This window comes from Rhinolophus sinicus, chromosome 17 (genome assembly GCF_057876585.1).
Source record: "Rhinolophus sinicus isolate RSI-liver-muscle chromosome 17, RSI-T2T, whole genome shotgun sequence".
Lineage (NCBI taxonomy): Eukaryota > Metazoa > Chordata > Mammalia > Chiroptera > Rhinolophidae > Rhinolophus > Rhinolophus sinicus.
Genome location: NC_142517.1, coordinates 125,875,001 through 125,894,614, shown reverse-complemented (window position 1 = coordinate 125,894,614; position 19,614 = coordinate 125,875,001). Strand labels below are relative to the sequence as shown.

The window sequence follows — 19,614 nt, the reverse complement described above, 5'->3', positions numbered from 1 at the left end:
TCATTGTTCTCAGAATAAATTTTAGTAACATGCTGGATATAATTGAATAACATTTGAATAATGTTCAAAGTCTCATTATTTTCTACTCTGGTTTAAAAAAAAAGTTTGTTAGATTTCCACTAACAGATGTATTATTTTAATTTGCTCTTACTTACGCAATAAACTTTTAAAAACTAGTACTTTAGACATTGAAGTAATGCACAGAGTTCATAGTAAATTGTGTTTCAAATTAAACTAGATTAAATCAGTGCAGAAAATGTCCAATGTAGTCAGATTTACTAATGAAATACTTACACTAAACAAATATATTTGTGTTTTACTTAATTCAGCATGATTCAGAACTCATAAAATACCCTTCATTAGCAATTCAGCACAAAAGAGATGCACAGTTCTATCTCAGTAACCTCAGGTTAATGTTCTTAATTAAAACATTATCTCGCTTAATGACAATTCAGTTGCCAGTAAAATAAGGTTAATTATTATTGAGGCTTATGTTTCAGAATCATAGAGGAAGGATTCTGTGAATTTGCTGTCTTTGTGGCAAATGTGACTGTAAAAAGCACATAGATGAACTCCTGTAATTTGCAAACTATTGAAACAATTCAAATATTAAAAGGTGGAAATGAACTTGCAGCGTGAACTTAATTTCAAAACTACATGGAAAGATAAAAATCTAATTAAGATTATAGAATGCGAGACAGCTGAATTTTGGAAACAGCCATATATGTCTTTTGTATACAATTTTTCCTATGTATATAATTTTAATTTGTTTTTATGTAGAAGCTAATTGGAATGTCAGTGATTCTGTGCAAGTATAAGCTTACAGTGCTACAGACATTAAAAAAAAACCTGCCCACAATATGATAACAACCATATATATATCTGTGTCAAATTATATCATAAAATTATGCAATGTTAATAAGAACTCACAAAAGAGATCAAATTAATGTATTTTTCCTTTAATCAGTGTTTTGAAAGATAAATATAAACACAGTTTTTCACTAGCTATAAAAGTCAGTGTCTTAATAATTATCATAATTTTAAATTCACTACTATATACTATTTTAGGCGCTTTTGTAAATCATCTTTTTTGTTAGTCCATATAACAAAACTATGAGATATTTTTATCTACAGAAACTAAACCTACTTTGGCTCAAAACTTCTGACTTGTGACATATTCTGAGAATTATCTCGTTTTTGATAATCAAATAAAATAATTCTTGAAGATTTTTTGTTAAAAACCTGTCCATGGTCCTTATCCAGTAGATAACAGTCAAAATGTGAACCCAGAGTTCTCTGACTCACACATAAAGCTAAACCACTTCTCAAAATGTGGTTCTTTTAACAGTGGTGAGAGCCTCCCCTGGGAAATTTTTAGAAATGCAAATTCTCATGTCCCATCCAGAGATTAGAAACACTGGAGGTGGGCCTCAGCAATCAGTGGTTAAACAAGCCCTGCATTCCCATTGAGTGGTTCTGAAGCAGTTTAGCCTTTAATAACCACTGAGCTGATCTATACAGAGGGTGCCCCCAAAAATGTATATGCATTTTAAGAAAGGAAAACTACATTAAAATCGTAATACTCAATATGTACCAATAACAAAAGATGAATACAAGTCACATTTGATTTCTGCAATTACAAGAGGTGCTCAAAATGGTTACCATCAGCATCCAGACACTTCTGATTATGGCAAACTACTGCTTGAGCAACGTTGACCAAAGTGTCCACTTGTATACATTTTTGGGCATATACATATATATATATATATATATACATATATATATATATATATATATATATATATATATATATATATATATCATAATCACCCAAAGTCCATAGTTTACATTACAGTTCACCCTTGGTGGTGTTGTACATAGTGGGTTTAGACAAATGTATAATGACATGTTCCCTTCATTCTGGTACCATACAAAGTATTTTCACTATCCTACAAATTCTCCCTTACTCTGCCTATTCATCCTTCTGCCCTTCCCTGCATGCTAATTATTAATAACCTAACAAAACAATTCTTGAGGAGCTATTACTGACTATTGATGGAATGTATTATATTTCTTTTGGTCCTGATTTCACTCCAGGTTTTTTTGATGCCAATTCCTTATACATAGTTCTTTCTTTGTCATCCTTAAATCAGATGTGTCATTCTCTTAGATTTTTGTAAGTTCTTTTAATTCAACTCACTTTTAATTTCCTTGTCCTTCTCTGTATATCTCATATGAGCTTCTCTTAAAGCATCGGCCACACCACAGTGACATCAGTGTTTCTTTACAAACACATTAAGCGACAAGTAGTGAATTGATTCTGTTAATCATTTATTCATATACTTTATTCATTCATTCAACATGCTTGAGGTATGTTGTTGAAAGGCCCCTTTTTTGCTCCCTAAGAGTTTATAGTATAGTTAAAAAAAACTTTGAAGGCCATTGCCTAAGAATGAACTAAAGCAAAACTGCAGTAGTTAAAAGCATCATAGATTTAAATACTGGTTCTCTCAGTTAATGGATATTTCACCTTGCATGGTTTTGTTAGCTTCTCCACTTTCATCTGGAACATTACAATTATACCTTAGTACTCCAGTAGGAACATTTAGTAAAATAATTCATGCAATGTTTAACACATGTTATTAGCTAGAAACATACTAACTCCTATGCAGGCTAATTATTATTTCATAAATTTTGATTTGCTAAACTCAAATTATATGTTCTTACTGCTGTCTTGCTACTTTTCATGCTTGGTATTGAGTGAGAACAGTCTGGTCCTGGCCCACCTCCCAAGGGTCACTTATGCTCCATCTAGTGTTCATAAATTTAAAGGAAAACGTACAATGATTAATGCATCGAATAAATTAGATATATGGAATTTTAGGCATGTGGCACCTGGGTTGTTGTGGGTTTTTCTTCCCCTTTTATTTTTTTTTAATTAGCCAAGCTTCTTTCCCATTGCCTTTCATATCCTATAATGTGAGTAGCTGCTTGATCAACTAGTTTTGTTGTAAAGCCAGCCTTTCTTGTTCTTTCTAAGAAAAGAACACAATAGCTCTGCCTAATGAATAAAATCATCATGATTTTCCATCACCTTTAATTGTCTGACTAAACTGCTTAAGAAGCAGGAATCTACAAAAACAATTGAAAGCAATCAAGTTGTTGAATTTAAATCATTTCTACTTCAGAAAAATTAAACTTTTTCCCCATTCTAACACAAAATTGTAAAAGAATCAAAATGCATTTTCTTTTTTGCCTCAGTATAGCCTAATGCTTAATGTAATGTGCTTAATGTATTTGCATTACAACTTTCATTTTCTCAAAGGCAGGTCAAGTGAACCCAACAATCAAATTATATGTTGTAAACTTATATGGACCAACTCATACTTTGGAACTCATGCCACCTGACAGCTTTAAATCAAGGTATGCAATTTCAATTTCACTTTTACCAGGGAATAGGTAGTTTAACGCCAATTATCATTTTGTTGCAATTTAGAGAGAGATGTGATCAGCTCAACAAATCCACTTGAAAATAAAGCTGAGGTTGTCTCCATTAGTGCAGCAATGAAGTCATTCTGGGTCTCTTGTTCCCAGGAAGCATTTACAGTTTTAAGGTGATTAACTGCAGCATAAAATGACTAGACATAGTGATATTGAGAATTAGATCTTTTACATGAGATGTGACATAGATCTTTTGCATGAGATGGGAACAAAGGATAATTTTGTATTGAATTTTCTTCCTAAAAATAGTCACTCCATTTTTTTGAAAATTGTCCTCTTTAAGGGTATAATCTCCTTAAAATTTGTGCAGTTTTTTCAACTTTCTCCCTACAACTTGCCAATGATTCTCTAGCTTTCTTTTCCAGGCAGGGTAACTTAATGAGATTTTGATTGTAAATATCCTACATAAGAAGCATTCTTATTTAAGAAGTGTAAGTGGGGAGAAAAGAAACACAATTTATTGTCAGGAACATAATTTTAATATTAGCAATATCTACAATAGTGAACATCAATCAAATAACCATGAAGATTTTTAAATCCACAGTAGTCTCAGACTTCAAGTGTTATTCTTTCAAATACCATGTTTTGCCGAAAAGAAGACCTTGCCGGACAACCAGGTCTAATGAATGTTTTGGAGCAAAAATTAATATAAGACTCGATCTTATTTTACTGTAATATAAGACTGGGTCTTTATAATATAATATAATATAATATAATATAATATAATATAATATAATATAATATAATATAATATAATATAGTATAATATAATGTACCTGGTCTTATATTAATTTTTGCTCCGAAAGACCCATTAGAGCTGATTGTCTGGCTAAGGCTTATTTTTGGGGAAACACAGTATCACATCTCTTTAAAATTTAAAACAGACCTAAAAATGATATGAGACAGGCAGCTGATTTTGAAAAATAGTTTCACACTACATTGAATGATATGGGTTTAAGCTTAAAGTGTATTCTGAAGACATCAATAATCAATCAATGCAAGGTGACTGACTCAAAAAGAAATTCCACTCAAATGTTGTTCATTAACATATTTGGGAAAATGTCATCACAGTTGGGGATTTTCACAGAAAGTACAGCCTGCTGTGTGTGGAAATTTTTCCTAATTGAAAGGTAATAAAATTTTATGGAATGCTTACAGTGGAGGGGCCCTCATTAACTACCTAATGTAAGCTGCTCCTTTTATTAGTGGAAAAGATGATGGCCAGAGATTAAAACACACACACACACAACAAACAAACAAACAAACAAAACACATGGTTGAGATAGACCCTCAGGATTAGTCTGTAGCAGAGTTAGAAAACAAAGTAAAGCCTGTCTTAGCAAGTTGCAGAGCATCGCATCCAGGTTGTGATGGAAGACCTTAAAGAACCATCTGAATTGACACATAGAATGAAATATGGTTGACCAAATTAGAAAGAAACCTCTATTTCTGAGCTTGATCTACCAGCCATGAAAGATTTAGTCACAAATGAAACAACTATAAAAACTACTGATATTTTATGTGATCCTTAACTCTTATCTTTTTCTCTGATTTGTTTGATGCTCTGAATTAAGAGGATAGGGTACTAGACTGGAGTGTTTGAGTCACGTCTCTGCCACCATTTCATTATGCGATCTTGGACAATTCACTCTACCTCTTTCTGGGTCTGAATGCCCTAATCTTGAAATAATAATTTATAATTCTCCAGTTTTTTTTAAGCCTTTGAAATGGAGGTCAATTTTTAAATATCCAGATTCCTCTCTAATAGAAGATAGTGATTCCTGATCTTGATTTTGTTGAAAGGGTTTCTAATGAGTTCACCAGATAAGCTATAGCAGAATATCATCAAACACAAAAATTCCTAAAGACGGAAACAATTGTCATTAATCAGAGTATTAGTTAAGTGTTTATCTCTTTAATATTTGAGGTTCAATATGATAAAACTAGTGACTCATTGCAGGGAAATATTACATATCCTTAGATGTTGGAAGTCCAGTATACAGAATAATATACTGGATCTTGCTGATAGCAAGAAAAACTCCTGTGACGGAAAAACAGTTAAATGTAATTCAGTAATTCAGGTATATTGGTTTAGCAATGATGTTGGTCTAAAATTTGGACAGAGTCCTGGAATACTTTATCTACACAATGTACATAACAGTTTTGCCTTTTCTGCGTCGTGGACGTATGTAAGTGCCAACTGTGGCATTTGAAATGCACCAAAGTGTATGATTTACTTTTCTTTGTTGTTGGAAAACTCAATATCAAAATTTACTTCAAAACTGGTATTTTCAAATAGTCCCTATATTTCAGTTTTTCAGAAATATATCTTATTACTTATTTGTTCCTGGTGAAAGCTTTAGTCCAGTTCACAGAAAAAGAAAAAAAGAAAAAAAAAAGGTGATCAATGAAATTTGTATCTTCGGCATTTAGCCACTTTGAGTACAGATATTATATTACTTGGCTGGATCCAGAAATACACAAACATGAAAAAAAAATTGAGATATCTATGGTGTAAAAAAGAAAGCTGCATTCCTCTACTCGCAGCTGCACATCAAATGGAAACTAGGCTCTTATTTTTCTTGACTTTGTTTTAGGATTATCAGTATTTCTAATATTTAAAACTTAGTACTTTAGCTATATGAAAATTTGCCTGAAAACTATTATACCTTCCCTAGTTAGAAAGATGCTTGAGATCTAAAAGAGCATATCATTTTTCCTAATTTATTTGTCGGAGTCCTGGAAATTTTAAAGGTGACACATTCAAGAGGGGTAATGAAACAGTTAATTAAGGAACTATTAACAAATAAATGGGCAGGACTAAGGGGAAACTCACAAAAGACAGGAAGGCAACTTAGAGTCTGCAATAGCAGAAAGTTATTACTGCCCAGGACTGAAGGATCCAGGGGTCAGGCTGACTTATGAGACCTGGAGAAGCTTGTAGCTGAAGAACAGGATGGACCCCCAGGGCTTGTCCACAGGTATTGCAGTTCAGCCACTGCCAAACCAGGCCCTAATGGAGAGTGGGCCCTGGCAATAAATACCCTGAATTCACTTCTGAAATTTTGAGTTCCTGCAGAGGTCTGCTGTTGACAAGGCAGCTTCATCGCAGAGTTCAGCTTCTGGAAACCTTGGGGGAAAAGTTTGGGAATGGATCTGGCAAATGGAGAATATTCAGTATAAATAATTTAAAGATAACATTTGCCTTAAAACATGTATCGTTGTTATTACTTTAGGAATGTATTGGAGATGTCCATAAGAACACACAATGACTATTCTGAAGCCATGTGAGAAATGTTCTTTCTCTGTTTCTGTCTTTCTCTGTCTCCATTTCTGTCTTTGTGTGCGTGTGTGTCTTTCAGTCTCTCTGTCTCTCTATATGTATGCACACACATACACAGACTCACACAACACATACATCTATGATTTATCTAGGTAGTACTCATGCTTCTGAAAACCTGCCATATTTTTTCATGGGCGTTGTGGATCCTGTAACTGATCTCATTTTAATTGTCTGAGTTAGTGTATTTTGGACATGGAGTTTACCTATGGTAACACTTGCTTTCCTCTATGACTTAGTTCCCTTTACCTATCTTTCTAGTTTTCTTTACCATGTTATTCTGATATCTTTCTAAGCTAATTCAAATTTTTTATATTTTTTTGAAAATGTCTAATATATAAATTATTTGTGTACCATTATTAGTGATAATAGTCCTATATTTATTAGTGGCAGGATTCCCATAAATCCCAAGTAATACCAAATCATTTTTATTTTTTTAAAATATATGTATAAACATGCATAAAGTAATTTGTTAGTAACATACTTTCACCATGTCCTATCAAAGCCATCAAATGTCCTCTCTTCTTATTGGACTTTGAATGTGTTAGTATCTTCATAACATAGATACCAGTATCATTTGATATACTGCTTAAAATTACAATAACAAAATACCTAAATAATTGATTCACTTTGTAATAATTTACATCATTAATCTTTTTTGGTGTGCTATCTAAGCATCTACTATATTATTTTTATGTTATCTTCAGATGATCTGTAAAATGACAATCAGTGAGTTAACTTTATTCTATTAGTACAGTTATAAACTACATTTTTCTTTTTGTTCTTCCTTTTTTTCCACTAAACTTGAACTTCATATATAACCATCTCATTGCCTTCTTCTTTCTAATAAAATCACAAAAATGACAATAATAATAATTGAATATATATATGTATCTAAATAGGGAAGAAGATTAATAAGATGGATATAGAAAGATGTTCTCTTATGAATTGAGCTACCTTACAAACAATATCCGCTGACTCTTCCTGGCCCCCAAAGAACAAGATTTGTTTTGAATTTGAAGGTGTTAGGTCATTTGCTTTGGTCTGTTGATTGTTTATTTGGTTGGTTGATTTAACTATTTATAAAAACTAGTGTTTACAATTATAATAGGAAAAGGTCCCCAAGCTAGTCCTATTACCAAAGAGAACTTCCCTTCAATCAGATACTTATACTCTAGTCAATGAATGTAAAATAAATTTCAATTCATTTATATGGTATTAAAAAGAAATTAAAAGAATATGTTCATTGGAGAAAGGCATAATTCATTTTCCCAATTTCTTGCCCCACACTCCCTTCATTTAAAACAAAAAATCGTTAGTAATTCAGCTAAAGATCCATCATCAGAAAAATTCTGATCATGAATGCAACTTTTATTTAACAGTGATTCGGACCAAACCCTTATCTTTATTTGAATTATGATTTGTGTTGATTCTTCAGAATGAGGCATGATAGGAACTAAGATAACGACCCCCCCCCACCCCATCCTCAGGCCCAGTGGAAGTTAGATGATTTATCTCATCCTAAGGGGAAGAAACATTCTGTAAACTGTTATACTATGACTTTAAGATATTACAGGCATTCAGCATCTTTACTGGAATTTATAGGTATGAATTTAAAAATGATTATGTTCTTGTGGAAAGATTTTTTTTTTTTTTTTTAATGATATTGAACCATGCAGATTTTTCCACGGGCTAGACATTTGTCACACTTTTTGGGAAAGCGATTTTCCTTTATGTTTAGACATCTCCAGGCTGAAGAATAAAGGTAGTGGTTTGTCTTTGGTTTGTCCTCACTCTGTGTCATTGACATTATTTTACTTATTTGAAATCTTTCTTTAGTCATCCACTCTTTATGACCCATTATTCTCAGCCTGTACCATTGACCATTGATGTTACAGTGTCATTTTGCCCTGTCACACTAGCCTTGATACTACCATGCTTTCTCTTCCTATTTCATTTATGTATGTCTAGTCTACATCTCTTATTCTGCCAAGAAGTAGCTGTGCCTTCCAAGAAAATCTAATTAATAAACATCTATGTTCATGGAAGTGTCCAAAATGTCTCCCATTACAAGTAATGCATAGTTATTAAGAGAGGTCTGGAGAGGACAGGAGCTATGAGTTGGTCATGAATGCCATCACAACACACTTATAAGCAGAGATCCTGGATTATCTAGAAAATAATGAACTCAATGTAACTATATGTATACAAAGATTATGTTGTGAACAAAGGAAGCCAATCAAAACACATACCTGTCTGCAGGTGATGCAGGGGCCTCCATGCCACATACCCTTGTGAACAATTAGATCTCCTGTGCCAGACCACCCAGCTGATAGAAAGTCTTTCTTGACTTGAGTGCAATCCCTCTAACCCGCTTGTCTCTGTCTCTGTGGCTCAAGAGGACCAGATCCTCGAGGACTTCCTGGGTAACACAGAGCCATGGAGACTGGGAATAAGCAGGAAAGCGATTTATAAGGAAGGGGCACTTCGCTGGCCACTGGTCGTGGGACACCAGATCTAATGTGTTCATGAGATGGCATTCCAGGAGGACAACCACATCTGCAACAGGCAGGCCAAGGAGTGACATTTCCAGGTAAGGGCTCTTCTCTACTCCCTTATTCAAAGGAAGCCTGAATACCTCCGAACAAATTGAATCAGTAGATATGAAACATAAAGAGATATCCACCTGGGATCCTGGGATAAAGAAAGAATACAGGATGTGATTTAGTTAGTGAATGTATCTTTCCTTCCTTATGTGTCAAACTCCACTTTAACTTTCATTTTGGACAATTCCAACATTTTATCATAGAAATTTCAATGGTTTGAAATTACCCCCGAAATTCTTTAGAAGTTCAATTTTGGGGAGAACTCTCATTCTTCAGATTATAAATAAGATATATACTAAGATATCTCACATGAGACTAAATTTTGCTTATAAAGAACACACAAAATCACATTATTAAATCAAAAATAAATATGTGCTATGATTATAAGTTAATGATTTTTAACTTAATATTACATCTAAGTTAGTGTTCCCTGTAAAAAATAATTTATTCACGTAGATTTGCACTAGTTGAATTTTAATTGTTTTTCAAATATGAGATCCTTTTTAAAAGTCAAGAATTTCCCTCATAGGTAATAAATATAATGTGTCAATGTCTGTGAAGACATTACAAAAAAGATGTTCTAGCAACATTTCACTTGAGGGCTATTTTGAAAGGGGAAAAAAATGAAGATGAATATTTAAATTCTGTTTTGCTGTTGCTGTTGTTGCTATTTATTTTTTAAATATTTCATGTTAGTTTATCTCACTTGGCACAAAAGATAATATTACTCATTTTAGTTAATTGAGACAAATGTCTGGGTTGGTTTGAAAAAATTTTATACACACATCAGTTCTATCTAGATTTTTGCCATAAATATGCCCTCCTTGATTTCACAGTCTTTGGTAAATTGTTTACAATAATATTATTTTTACTTCAATTCCAACAACATTTATACCAATTAATCGGAAATATGTGTTGTCAGAAGTCAGCATTTCCTTTCCTAATTGATTATAGTATCCACGATCATTTTTCTCCATGTTAAATCCTCTAGATAATTCTATTAAAGTTTAATATCTATATTTCCCCTTGTTAGTATTCACACTGCCAAATATAATAATGCATGCAAAATAAAGCAGTTTAAACAAAACACAGAGAAAATAAACAGGACATCATTCTTCGAAGAACTGCAAGGCCCATTGATTTGGGCAAAGATTAATCCTAAACCAGTTGCATATTTAATTCAAAGTTGCCTTGTTACTCTCTTTAGGGAATTTGATACTATGATTTCACTGATTTTCTCGGCAATTTTCAGGTGAGACTCAGCTGGTGGTAAAGCTGCCAGATGTCTTAAAGAGGTTGTTGAAGAAAATAAGGCGGGCTCCACTGTATGACAAATTATGCTTGCCCTTCTAATGACATTTTCACCTTGCTGGGCTAACAGGTTTTCTTGAGGAAGCAGAAGCAGTAGTGTTAGAAATGTAAGATTCATGTAGCTGAAAGTCTAACCCAGATGTTCATAAGAACAGGTGATTTGTATAGGAAGGTTTTCTCTTCCATACGTGATTTTTTTTTTAAGTCACATAATAACTGGATGGATTGATTTTAAAAATACACATGGAAGACACTTTTAAAGCCATTGCTAAAGCATCTCATGTATTCTGAAACTGAGCAAACTTGTTGGAAAGTTTTTTGTTTTGTTTTGTTTTTTGTTTGCTTTTTTATAAATTGAATCAATGTTGATGATTGTATTTTGTTCTGTGTGGGTTAGGGGTTTTGTGACATATTATGTAAATTTCCAATCATAGAATCTACAGTGAAAGACATATGCATTATAAAGGAAAAAATATAAATTTTCCCAATATACAACCAGACTGAAAACATCATAGGCCCCACTAATTAGTATCCTCACTGTACCAAATATTCAGTAGGCTCCTCATCTCCTTCAGTTTGATCCTTTTCTGTTTTATACTGTTTCAAATAAAGAAGAGCTTAAAAATGTTGTGAAAACACTATGAGTAAGATTGGTTCTGGCCCTTCACCCAGAAGTGACAAGCACCGAAACAAGTCATTCATGGCTCTGTAGTCCAAGTCCCTATGGATAAAGTGAAATAACATGGAGGTCACGCATAAGAATCAAGTCAAGAATAAGCTTTGCCTTTTAATTGATTATTGATTATGTTTTAAAGAAATACAGGTGTGGTCACAAAATACAGTGAATGTTTAAATATAAAAATAATTATTACAGTGAAAGACACATCCTCATTAATCCCCCTCAAAATCCCCTCTCTCACTTTGAACACACTTATTGCATCATTCTTACCACTTTCTAAAGCAGTTCTGGAAGTCCTGTTTTATGAGTGTCTTCAGTTGTGCTATTGTGGCTACATTGATGTCTTGAATCATCTTGACTTTGGGGAAGAGCCAGAAGTCACATGGTGCCATATCTGGTGAATAAGGTGGATGAGGACACACCGTAATGTTTTTATTTGACAGAAATTGCCGTACGAGAAGTGATGTGCGACACGGAGCCTTTCTGTTGTGATCACAATATACGGTGAATGCTGCTGCTGAGTGCCATCCAACAGAAAGGCAGGGATCTTCAAAACAGGAAGTGGCACATGGAACCTTAGTGGTAACTGTGTGACAAGTTTCAACTTGTTTGGCACAGTCAGTCAGGTGTGAACTACAGTTGAGAGAAGGTGTGCTTTAAAGTGTGCCGTAAATCATCCTCCATCATGACAATGCTCTGGCAAATAAATTTCTGTCAAATAAAAATATTATGGTGTGTCCTCATCCACCTTATTCACCAGATCTGGCATTATGCTACTTCTGGCTCTTCTCCAAGGTCAAAATGACCATGAAAGGAAAATGTTTTGAATCTATTCAGGACATTGAGGCAGCCACAATAGTGCAGCTAAAGATACTCATGAAAGAGGACTTCCAGAACTGCTTCAGAATGTGGCAAGGACAATGGGATAAGTGTGTTCGAAGTGAGGGGGAGTAATTTGAGAGAGATTAATGGCAATGTGCCTTTTTCTGTAATATTTTTTTTAAATTTAAACATTCACTATATTGTTTGATCACACCTCGTATAATAGACTATGCCTTAGAAAAAATATACTTAATTTGCACATATGTTAGTACTAAGAAGTAGAAGATAACAAATTATCCATATATGTCTAACATCTTGATTATTTTTATCTTTCCTAGGATTTCCTTTCTGGAAACCATTCACTTTCAATGTTATTCTCAAATTTTCTGTATATTTGTGTATGTATGTATATGTGCATGTGTTTGCATACATACATACATACATACTCATATGTTTGTATTTATATATGTGAATTTTTGAAAAAGTAGATACGTATATACACATAAATAGATATTCATATGATGTGACATCCTTATAGTGTTTCATTTAGTCTTGCATAAAACAAGTGTATATTATTGGTACTATACACATTCTCTGGTTCTAAATGTAAATTTTAATTGTGTTTCCAAACTAGAGAATACTATATCACGATGGTGAAATGGGTAAGCAATACCAAGACAGTGGTCAGATGGTTAAACCGACCTCAGAACATCTCTATCCTCACCGTCTGTGAGACCACAACTGGTGCGTGTAGTAGAGTAAGTATAATGTACTTTTCTCATATGCTTAAGATGAAGTAGTTTGTGCTGCCATTCACAGAGGTATCAGGCAACCCTTTGTGCAAAGACTTCAGTATTTAACTTCCAAAGGTAGTAACAAAAGAGTCATTCTATTAGGAGTATATACTTTAATCCATAAAACTTCCAAACTTTCAAGTGAGAAATGCAAAAGATGAGCAGAAGAGAACAAACTAAGTTTACAAAAAAATGCGTTCTTATACAGTATAAAAGGTAGTCCAAGCCTTGTTAGTTCATTCTCAAGTATGGGATGTCTCTTTGTACTTTGACTTTGATTAACTTGGGAATATGGATGTTTCTTTCCTGTCTTCTTTAAACATATTCCAAAACTTCATTTTTTTTGTTGTTGTTGTTCAGACTAGTCATAAAAAGCAGCAGACAGTGTCTGTCTTTAAATTGAGTTAAAAATAGGAAAAAAGAATATTTTAGGACACTGTGTTTTGAAAGCAGGTTATATTTAGATTTCTATAATCACTTTTTATAAACTCTGAAATAAATTATATATGTGTCATTTAAACATTCTTAGTAGAGGAAATAATGTAATCAGTTTAAATTGTTATATGATATATGTGGTACTTGGTAAAGGATTCCCAATTATTTAACACTAGAATTTTTGGACTTTTGTTTCTGGACACGATGGAGTAAATGTTATCAGAGTAGCTTCTCTGCTATAATCAACTACAAAATTGTACAAAATACATTAAACGCCTATTTTCCACAGCAAGAGGATCACCACATAAATGGTGAAATAAAGGAAATACACAAGATGAGCTTAGATATGACTTCCTGTTGGTGACACTTTTGAGATCACAGTGCAAGGAGACTGTGCCCAAGAAAACCACATTGCATCACTGATCCATGTAGGTAGGAAGAAGCATTTGGTTGAGGCCGTTGGTGGCTGAAATTTGCAAGGCAAGTAACACAGAATTTGGAGATACATAGAGAAGAACTCCAGCTATCTATGTAAAGGACTTCTTAAGTCTTTTGTTCAATGCTTAGCCATGCAAGTACAGGAAGTACATTAGAGAGAGAATCAGATGGACTCCTTTTGATAAATCTTTAAATCAAATCTTGCAGGAATAAGTTCATCTGCTTGTAAGTCAGCTATCAAAGTCAGGACTGTGCTACTCTTATAGACAAAGATATTATTAGGAAGCACATTTTAGACTGATATCTCTCATGAACATACATACAAAATAATCCTTAAACATATTAATATATCATTCTTCCACAATATAGAGAATAGTGCATCATGAGTAAATGGGGTTTATCCTGAGAGTTTAAGATTGATGTTGAAAAACCAATCCATGTCATTCATATCTTAACAGGAAAAAAAATATTTCAGTAGATTATAAAAAAAAAAAATTGACAAAAACTCAACACTCATAACTTTAACATAAATTAGTAGAAAGTAATATCCCCAATCTGATAAAGAATACCCACAAAATACCCCATTATATATCATATTCAATGGTGAAACTTTTCTTATTCTCTTTAATATCTACAATAAGATAAGGATATACATTCTAACTCTATTATGCTAACTTTATTAGAGAGTGTAATCAGAGCAACTTGGCAAGAAATAAATATCATCATGATCGGTAAGGAAGAAGTAAAATTATATTTGTAGATGACATTATTGTATAAACAAGAAGTAAGAAATCTACAAAAAATACTATAATAGGTCACAATTCACAAGTCAATGTGATAACTTCAATTGTTTGTTTCATTTCCTGATTTTAATCACTTTACTGTTAAAGATAAGTAAATATATAGAATACTGTAATTTTCTTAAGAAATGCTCACTGAATTATTTAGGGGTAAATGGATACAATGCCTCAAAATTACTGTCAAATTGTTTACAAAAAATTATTTCTAACTTTTAATTGATTTTTAAAAAATGCACTTCCACTTTCCTTTCAAATGGCTTAGAAACAGTATATATATATATATATATATATATATATATATATATATATATATATATAAACAAATGTAGCAAAAAATAAATAAATACAGAATATGTCTAAAGGACATGCCGATGTTTCTTAAACTTGTCTTTTAACTTCTCTGTAAGTTTGCACTTCTATCAAAATAAAGAATTACGAAGCAACAAAATATATTTCTATATATTTGTAATATTGTGATGGAAAATAAACAAAAATGCCATTAAAACATTTAAAGATATTAAATAATAAGGACAAATTTAACAAATAGTGTGAAAAAATTCCGATATTGAAAACTACCACATTGCTAAAAGGCATTAAAGAAAACTTAAACTTAAATAAATAGAAGCTATGCCATGTTTTTTCATTGAAAGGCTTACTATTGTAGATGTAAATTCCACTCAAATTGAACTCTAGTTTTAATACAATACTGATTAAAATCCCAGCAGACTTTTTTTTGTGTGTGTAGAAACAGACAAGTTGGTTCTAAAATGTATATGGAAATGTAAAAAGACCTAATGAGCCCAAACAATCTTGTAAAAAACGCAATGTTGGAGGAGTTGCGCCAACTGATTTCAAGAATAACTAGAAAGCCACAGAAACTGAGAAACTGTAGTGAAAGCATAAGAACACACAAATATATCAATTGAGCTGAATAGAGTTTCCAGAAATAGATCCTTATTTATATGATCAATTGATTTTCAACATAGGTGCCAAAACAATTCAATAGGGAAAAATGGTGTTGGAACAATGAATAGCCAAATGAAAAACTCAATGATGTTTGACATCTATCTCATACCATCTACTGAAATTAATTTGATATAAATTGCAGTCCTAAATCTAAGAGCTCAGACTGTCAATCTTCTAGATGAAAATATGGCATATTTTCACTATACCTAATAAGCAAAAAATCATTAAGCATAAAAGAAAAAGGAATACCTTAGACATCATCAAAATTAGAAACTTCTTATCACAGGCATCATTAGGAAATTGACCAGCTTATCACAGATTGAGAGAAAATAGTTTACAAAATGTGTATCTGACAAAGAAATACATAATCTTAATAATAAAATGACAATCCAATAAAAAGTTCAAAACTGAATAGATACAAGGAAATAATAAATGCATGGAAAAGTCTTCTACATCACTAGACATTAGGAAAATATAGACTAAATCATAATGGGGTAACACTACAAGCTGTTAGAATGACTAAAATTAAAACAACAACACAAACAGTGACAGAATTAACTGTTGATGAGAATGTAAAGAATTACAATTCTCATTCTTTGTGGGTAGAAGTGTAAAATGATACAACTACTATAAAATGATTTTGCAGTTTCAAGTAAAATTAAACATACATATGTGTATGTGTAAACTGTTTATATAGAGAGAAACATACTCAGTAACTCCATTCCTAGATACTTGCATGAGAAATTGAAACCTATATCCACCAAAGGATTTATTAAAAAAATCAGTCTTTAGAGAAGCTTTATTCACAATAGCTAAACACTGATAATTATCCAATTGTCCAGTAACAGGGAATGGATAAACAAAATGAGGCATATCTACACAAGGCAATTCTACTCAGCAATCTAAAAAGAAACAGAATATCGATACACTCAACAGTAGTAGCAAATCTCAAAAACATGTGTTGTTAAAGAAGCCCCACATAAAAGAGTACATGATACATGATCTCAATTATCTGAATTTCTAAAACAAGAAAACTAATGTATGGGAAAGAATTCAGAAGTATGTTGCCTTTTTGGAACCTCTTGGAAGGGGCAGGAAGGAATATGTGAGGGAATGTAAGGTTGCATATCCTGATGGGATGTAAATAAATTTGTCAAAATTCATCACATACACTTAAGATCTGTACATTTCACTATATGCAAATTATACTTCAATATTTTTAAAATAGTTTTTAATGGTTTATAAAAGAGAGAAATGAAGATGAAGACATTTCTCTTTGATGGGAATGGGGAGCATAGGTGTGGAAATGAAGTAGATGAGTCAGCCATTTACTTGCTGTGTTTGACTGATTCTCTTTACATTTAGCTTGTCATTATTAGAAAACATATTCAACCATCCTTTTTCACCTAGCTAACTCCTAGACTGACTAGGATTCCAACATTTACTTGTTGAAGTGTTTTAGAGGGTTTCTTATTCAGCTGATTATTAAGTCATTTGAAAATTGGCATGCAAATATGCTAGTTAGAGAAAACCTATCATCTTCTCTATAGATAATCTATATAGGTAATGGCAGGATATATTAAAATGCCTCAATAAAAAATATAGGAACCCTATCATATTACTGATTTGATACTTTATTGATATTCTATTGTATTTAATTTTTTATAGAATTAAAATATTTTACTTTCTGCTATAAATGAAACGATAAGACAAATAATTGCATGTGAAATGTGGGGCTCTCATGGATTCTACCAAAACTTAGTGATACTAATGAGCAGTGGCAATTGATATGTCTTATGTCTGTGTTTTATAGATATCAAGAATAGTTATTGTTGAGGTGCAAATAAAAAATCAAGGATTGATTTATTTAGATATTTCCTTGATATCTGCATGTAGATAAAATCTACTGAAATAAAAAAGCTCTGAAAGGAGAAAGTGGTTAACTGTGATGTAATAATAGAAAGTCTTTTAAAAGGGAAGCTGGAAAAAAACAAACAAAAAAATCTATAAATTATTATTAGTAACAGTTTTGAATGAGTACCTGTACATACAGATAAAATTTCAACTATATTGTGATTTAGTGTTTTTTTTTCTTTTGAACACTTTTCTTATAGAATAATTTTTTTTCAAGAAAACTACAAGATATTTCATAAATTACTACATGTAAACAGTGTTACTGTTTTTATCTACATATATTTAACTTGAGATTAAATTAGTTTAATTTTGCTTTTTGAAACATGATTTTGGTTCTGATGTTTTGCAAGATTATTTTAAAGGAACATAAAATATTTTCATTTCAAATTTTTCCCCTTAGAGGATAAAAATGACTATGGTGAAGAGTACATTAAATGTTGAAACACTGTCCACCTTCTAATTTTATTCCTGGCTGTTGCCCAGTTCTTTTGAGCGATTTAATAATTTTCTTTCCTGATGATGCCTAGAGGTGAAAAGAGACAGTCAGTGTCTAGTGGTTCCAAACAGTTTGAATGAGGTAATCAAACAGAGCTGGAAAATGATCTTGCATTCCTGGGGCATACTACCAGGAATTCTGCTGGAGTTCACCAAATTAAATTATTAAATTGTTATTATTAAATCACTATTTAATCTCATTTTTTCTAATTATTCATTCAGTTTAAATCATAAATGACAGCGGGATTTTTCATGGCATTTCACCAAAGTTAGAAAAAAAAGTGCGTGAAGGACAACAGTGTAAAAATTGTTAAATTGATGCATGCTCCTTTTGATCTTTAGATGTTTCATGGAGCTAATATTTTTTGTTTCAGAAATATGAGATGACATCAGACACATGGCTCTCTAAACAGGTATGGTATAGGTGGACTCTTTATGTCACATTTTGGCCATTGTGTCCATCCGATTCACCCATTTGTTATGTGATAACTTTCTCTCAAAACTTACTTCAGTAATATGACTTTATGGCTTTGCTATGTTTGACTGTCTTTTCTATGAAAATATTTATGACTTGGCCTTTCTATGACATCAGTTGTGCAGAGATTACTTCTGTTTTCTATAGGACATAAGTTGTAGAATAACTACCACGATCTATTTTCAGGGTCATTCATATAAATAAACTTTTGCGTAAATGAAACAGAAAAAGTTGTGACCCATTAAAAAAAGTTTCAACACATCAAAACTGGAAACCACTAGCATTACTCAAATTGCCCAGAAAAACGACCAAACCTCTCCATAAGTTCTTTATGTAGAGATTATTCAGATGAACGCTTCTTTCTTTGAATGTATGCTGGCGTGTCACAATGCTAATTTGTGACATAAATGAGGCTAGAATCCAGATGATCACAATACCAGACGTCTTCACAACATGGTCTCATACTGGACATTTCAGAAGGAAACACAAGTAGATTACCTACTTATGCCTGAACCCATTTTACTACTAACTCCATCACCACTTTTTGTAAAGAGAAGTGTTTGTTTTGTTTTGATTTTGAATTGTTTTGTTCTTTAAAGTGATCTTTTGTTCTATAGTTTCTCCCTAGGTGTCATACTTATCTATAGTTTCAATTGCCACCCATATACTGAGACCTCCAAATGTATAGCCCCAGGCAGCTCACTTATCTTAGTTCTGAGACATTCAAATTCATGCTTGTCATCTCCTCCTAAATCTATAAAAGTAACCGCACACTCTGCAGGTCCAAACTGAACACACCTTTTTTCTAGTCAGTTTTATGCTTTTTTATCAGAGGAGTAAAGGGTATAATTATCCATCCAGCTATTAAAATCATAAACATAGTAGTTATTCTTGAAACTTTTCTCATCCTTATCGCCATATATTCATCACCATGTCTTTGATTTTACTTTCAAAGATCTCAAATCATTTACTTTTGTACCATTCACAAACATTGTCCAAGATCAAACTATAGGTACTGCAGTTGTCCTTGACTGGTGA

The 19,614-nt window shown here is 32.5% G+C and overlaps 1 protein-coding gene across 3 annotated transcripts in view; it reads left to right on the top strand.

Moving 5' to 3' along the window:
* The window catches only part of DPP10 (dipeptidyl peptidase like 10), a 1,313,078-nt gene that overhangs the window by 1,229,728 nt on the left and 63,736 nt on the right, over positions 1-19,614 (top strand). For all 3 annotated transcript variants that reach the window (XM_074335439.2, XM_074335432.2, XM_074335443.2), the window contains exons 10-12: positions 3,326-3,423; positions 12,894-13,017; positions 18,476-18,514. In XM_074335439.2, coding sequence (XP_074191540.1) covers positions 3,326-3,423; positions 12,894-13,017; positions 18,476-18,514 — 261 coding nt within the window. The remainder of the gene's footprint in view (positions 1-3,325; positions 3,424-12,893; positions 13,018-18,475; positions 18,515-19,614) is intronic.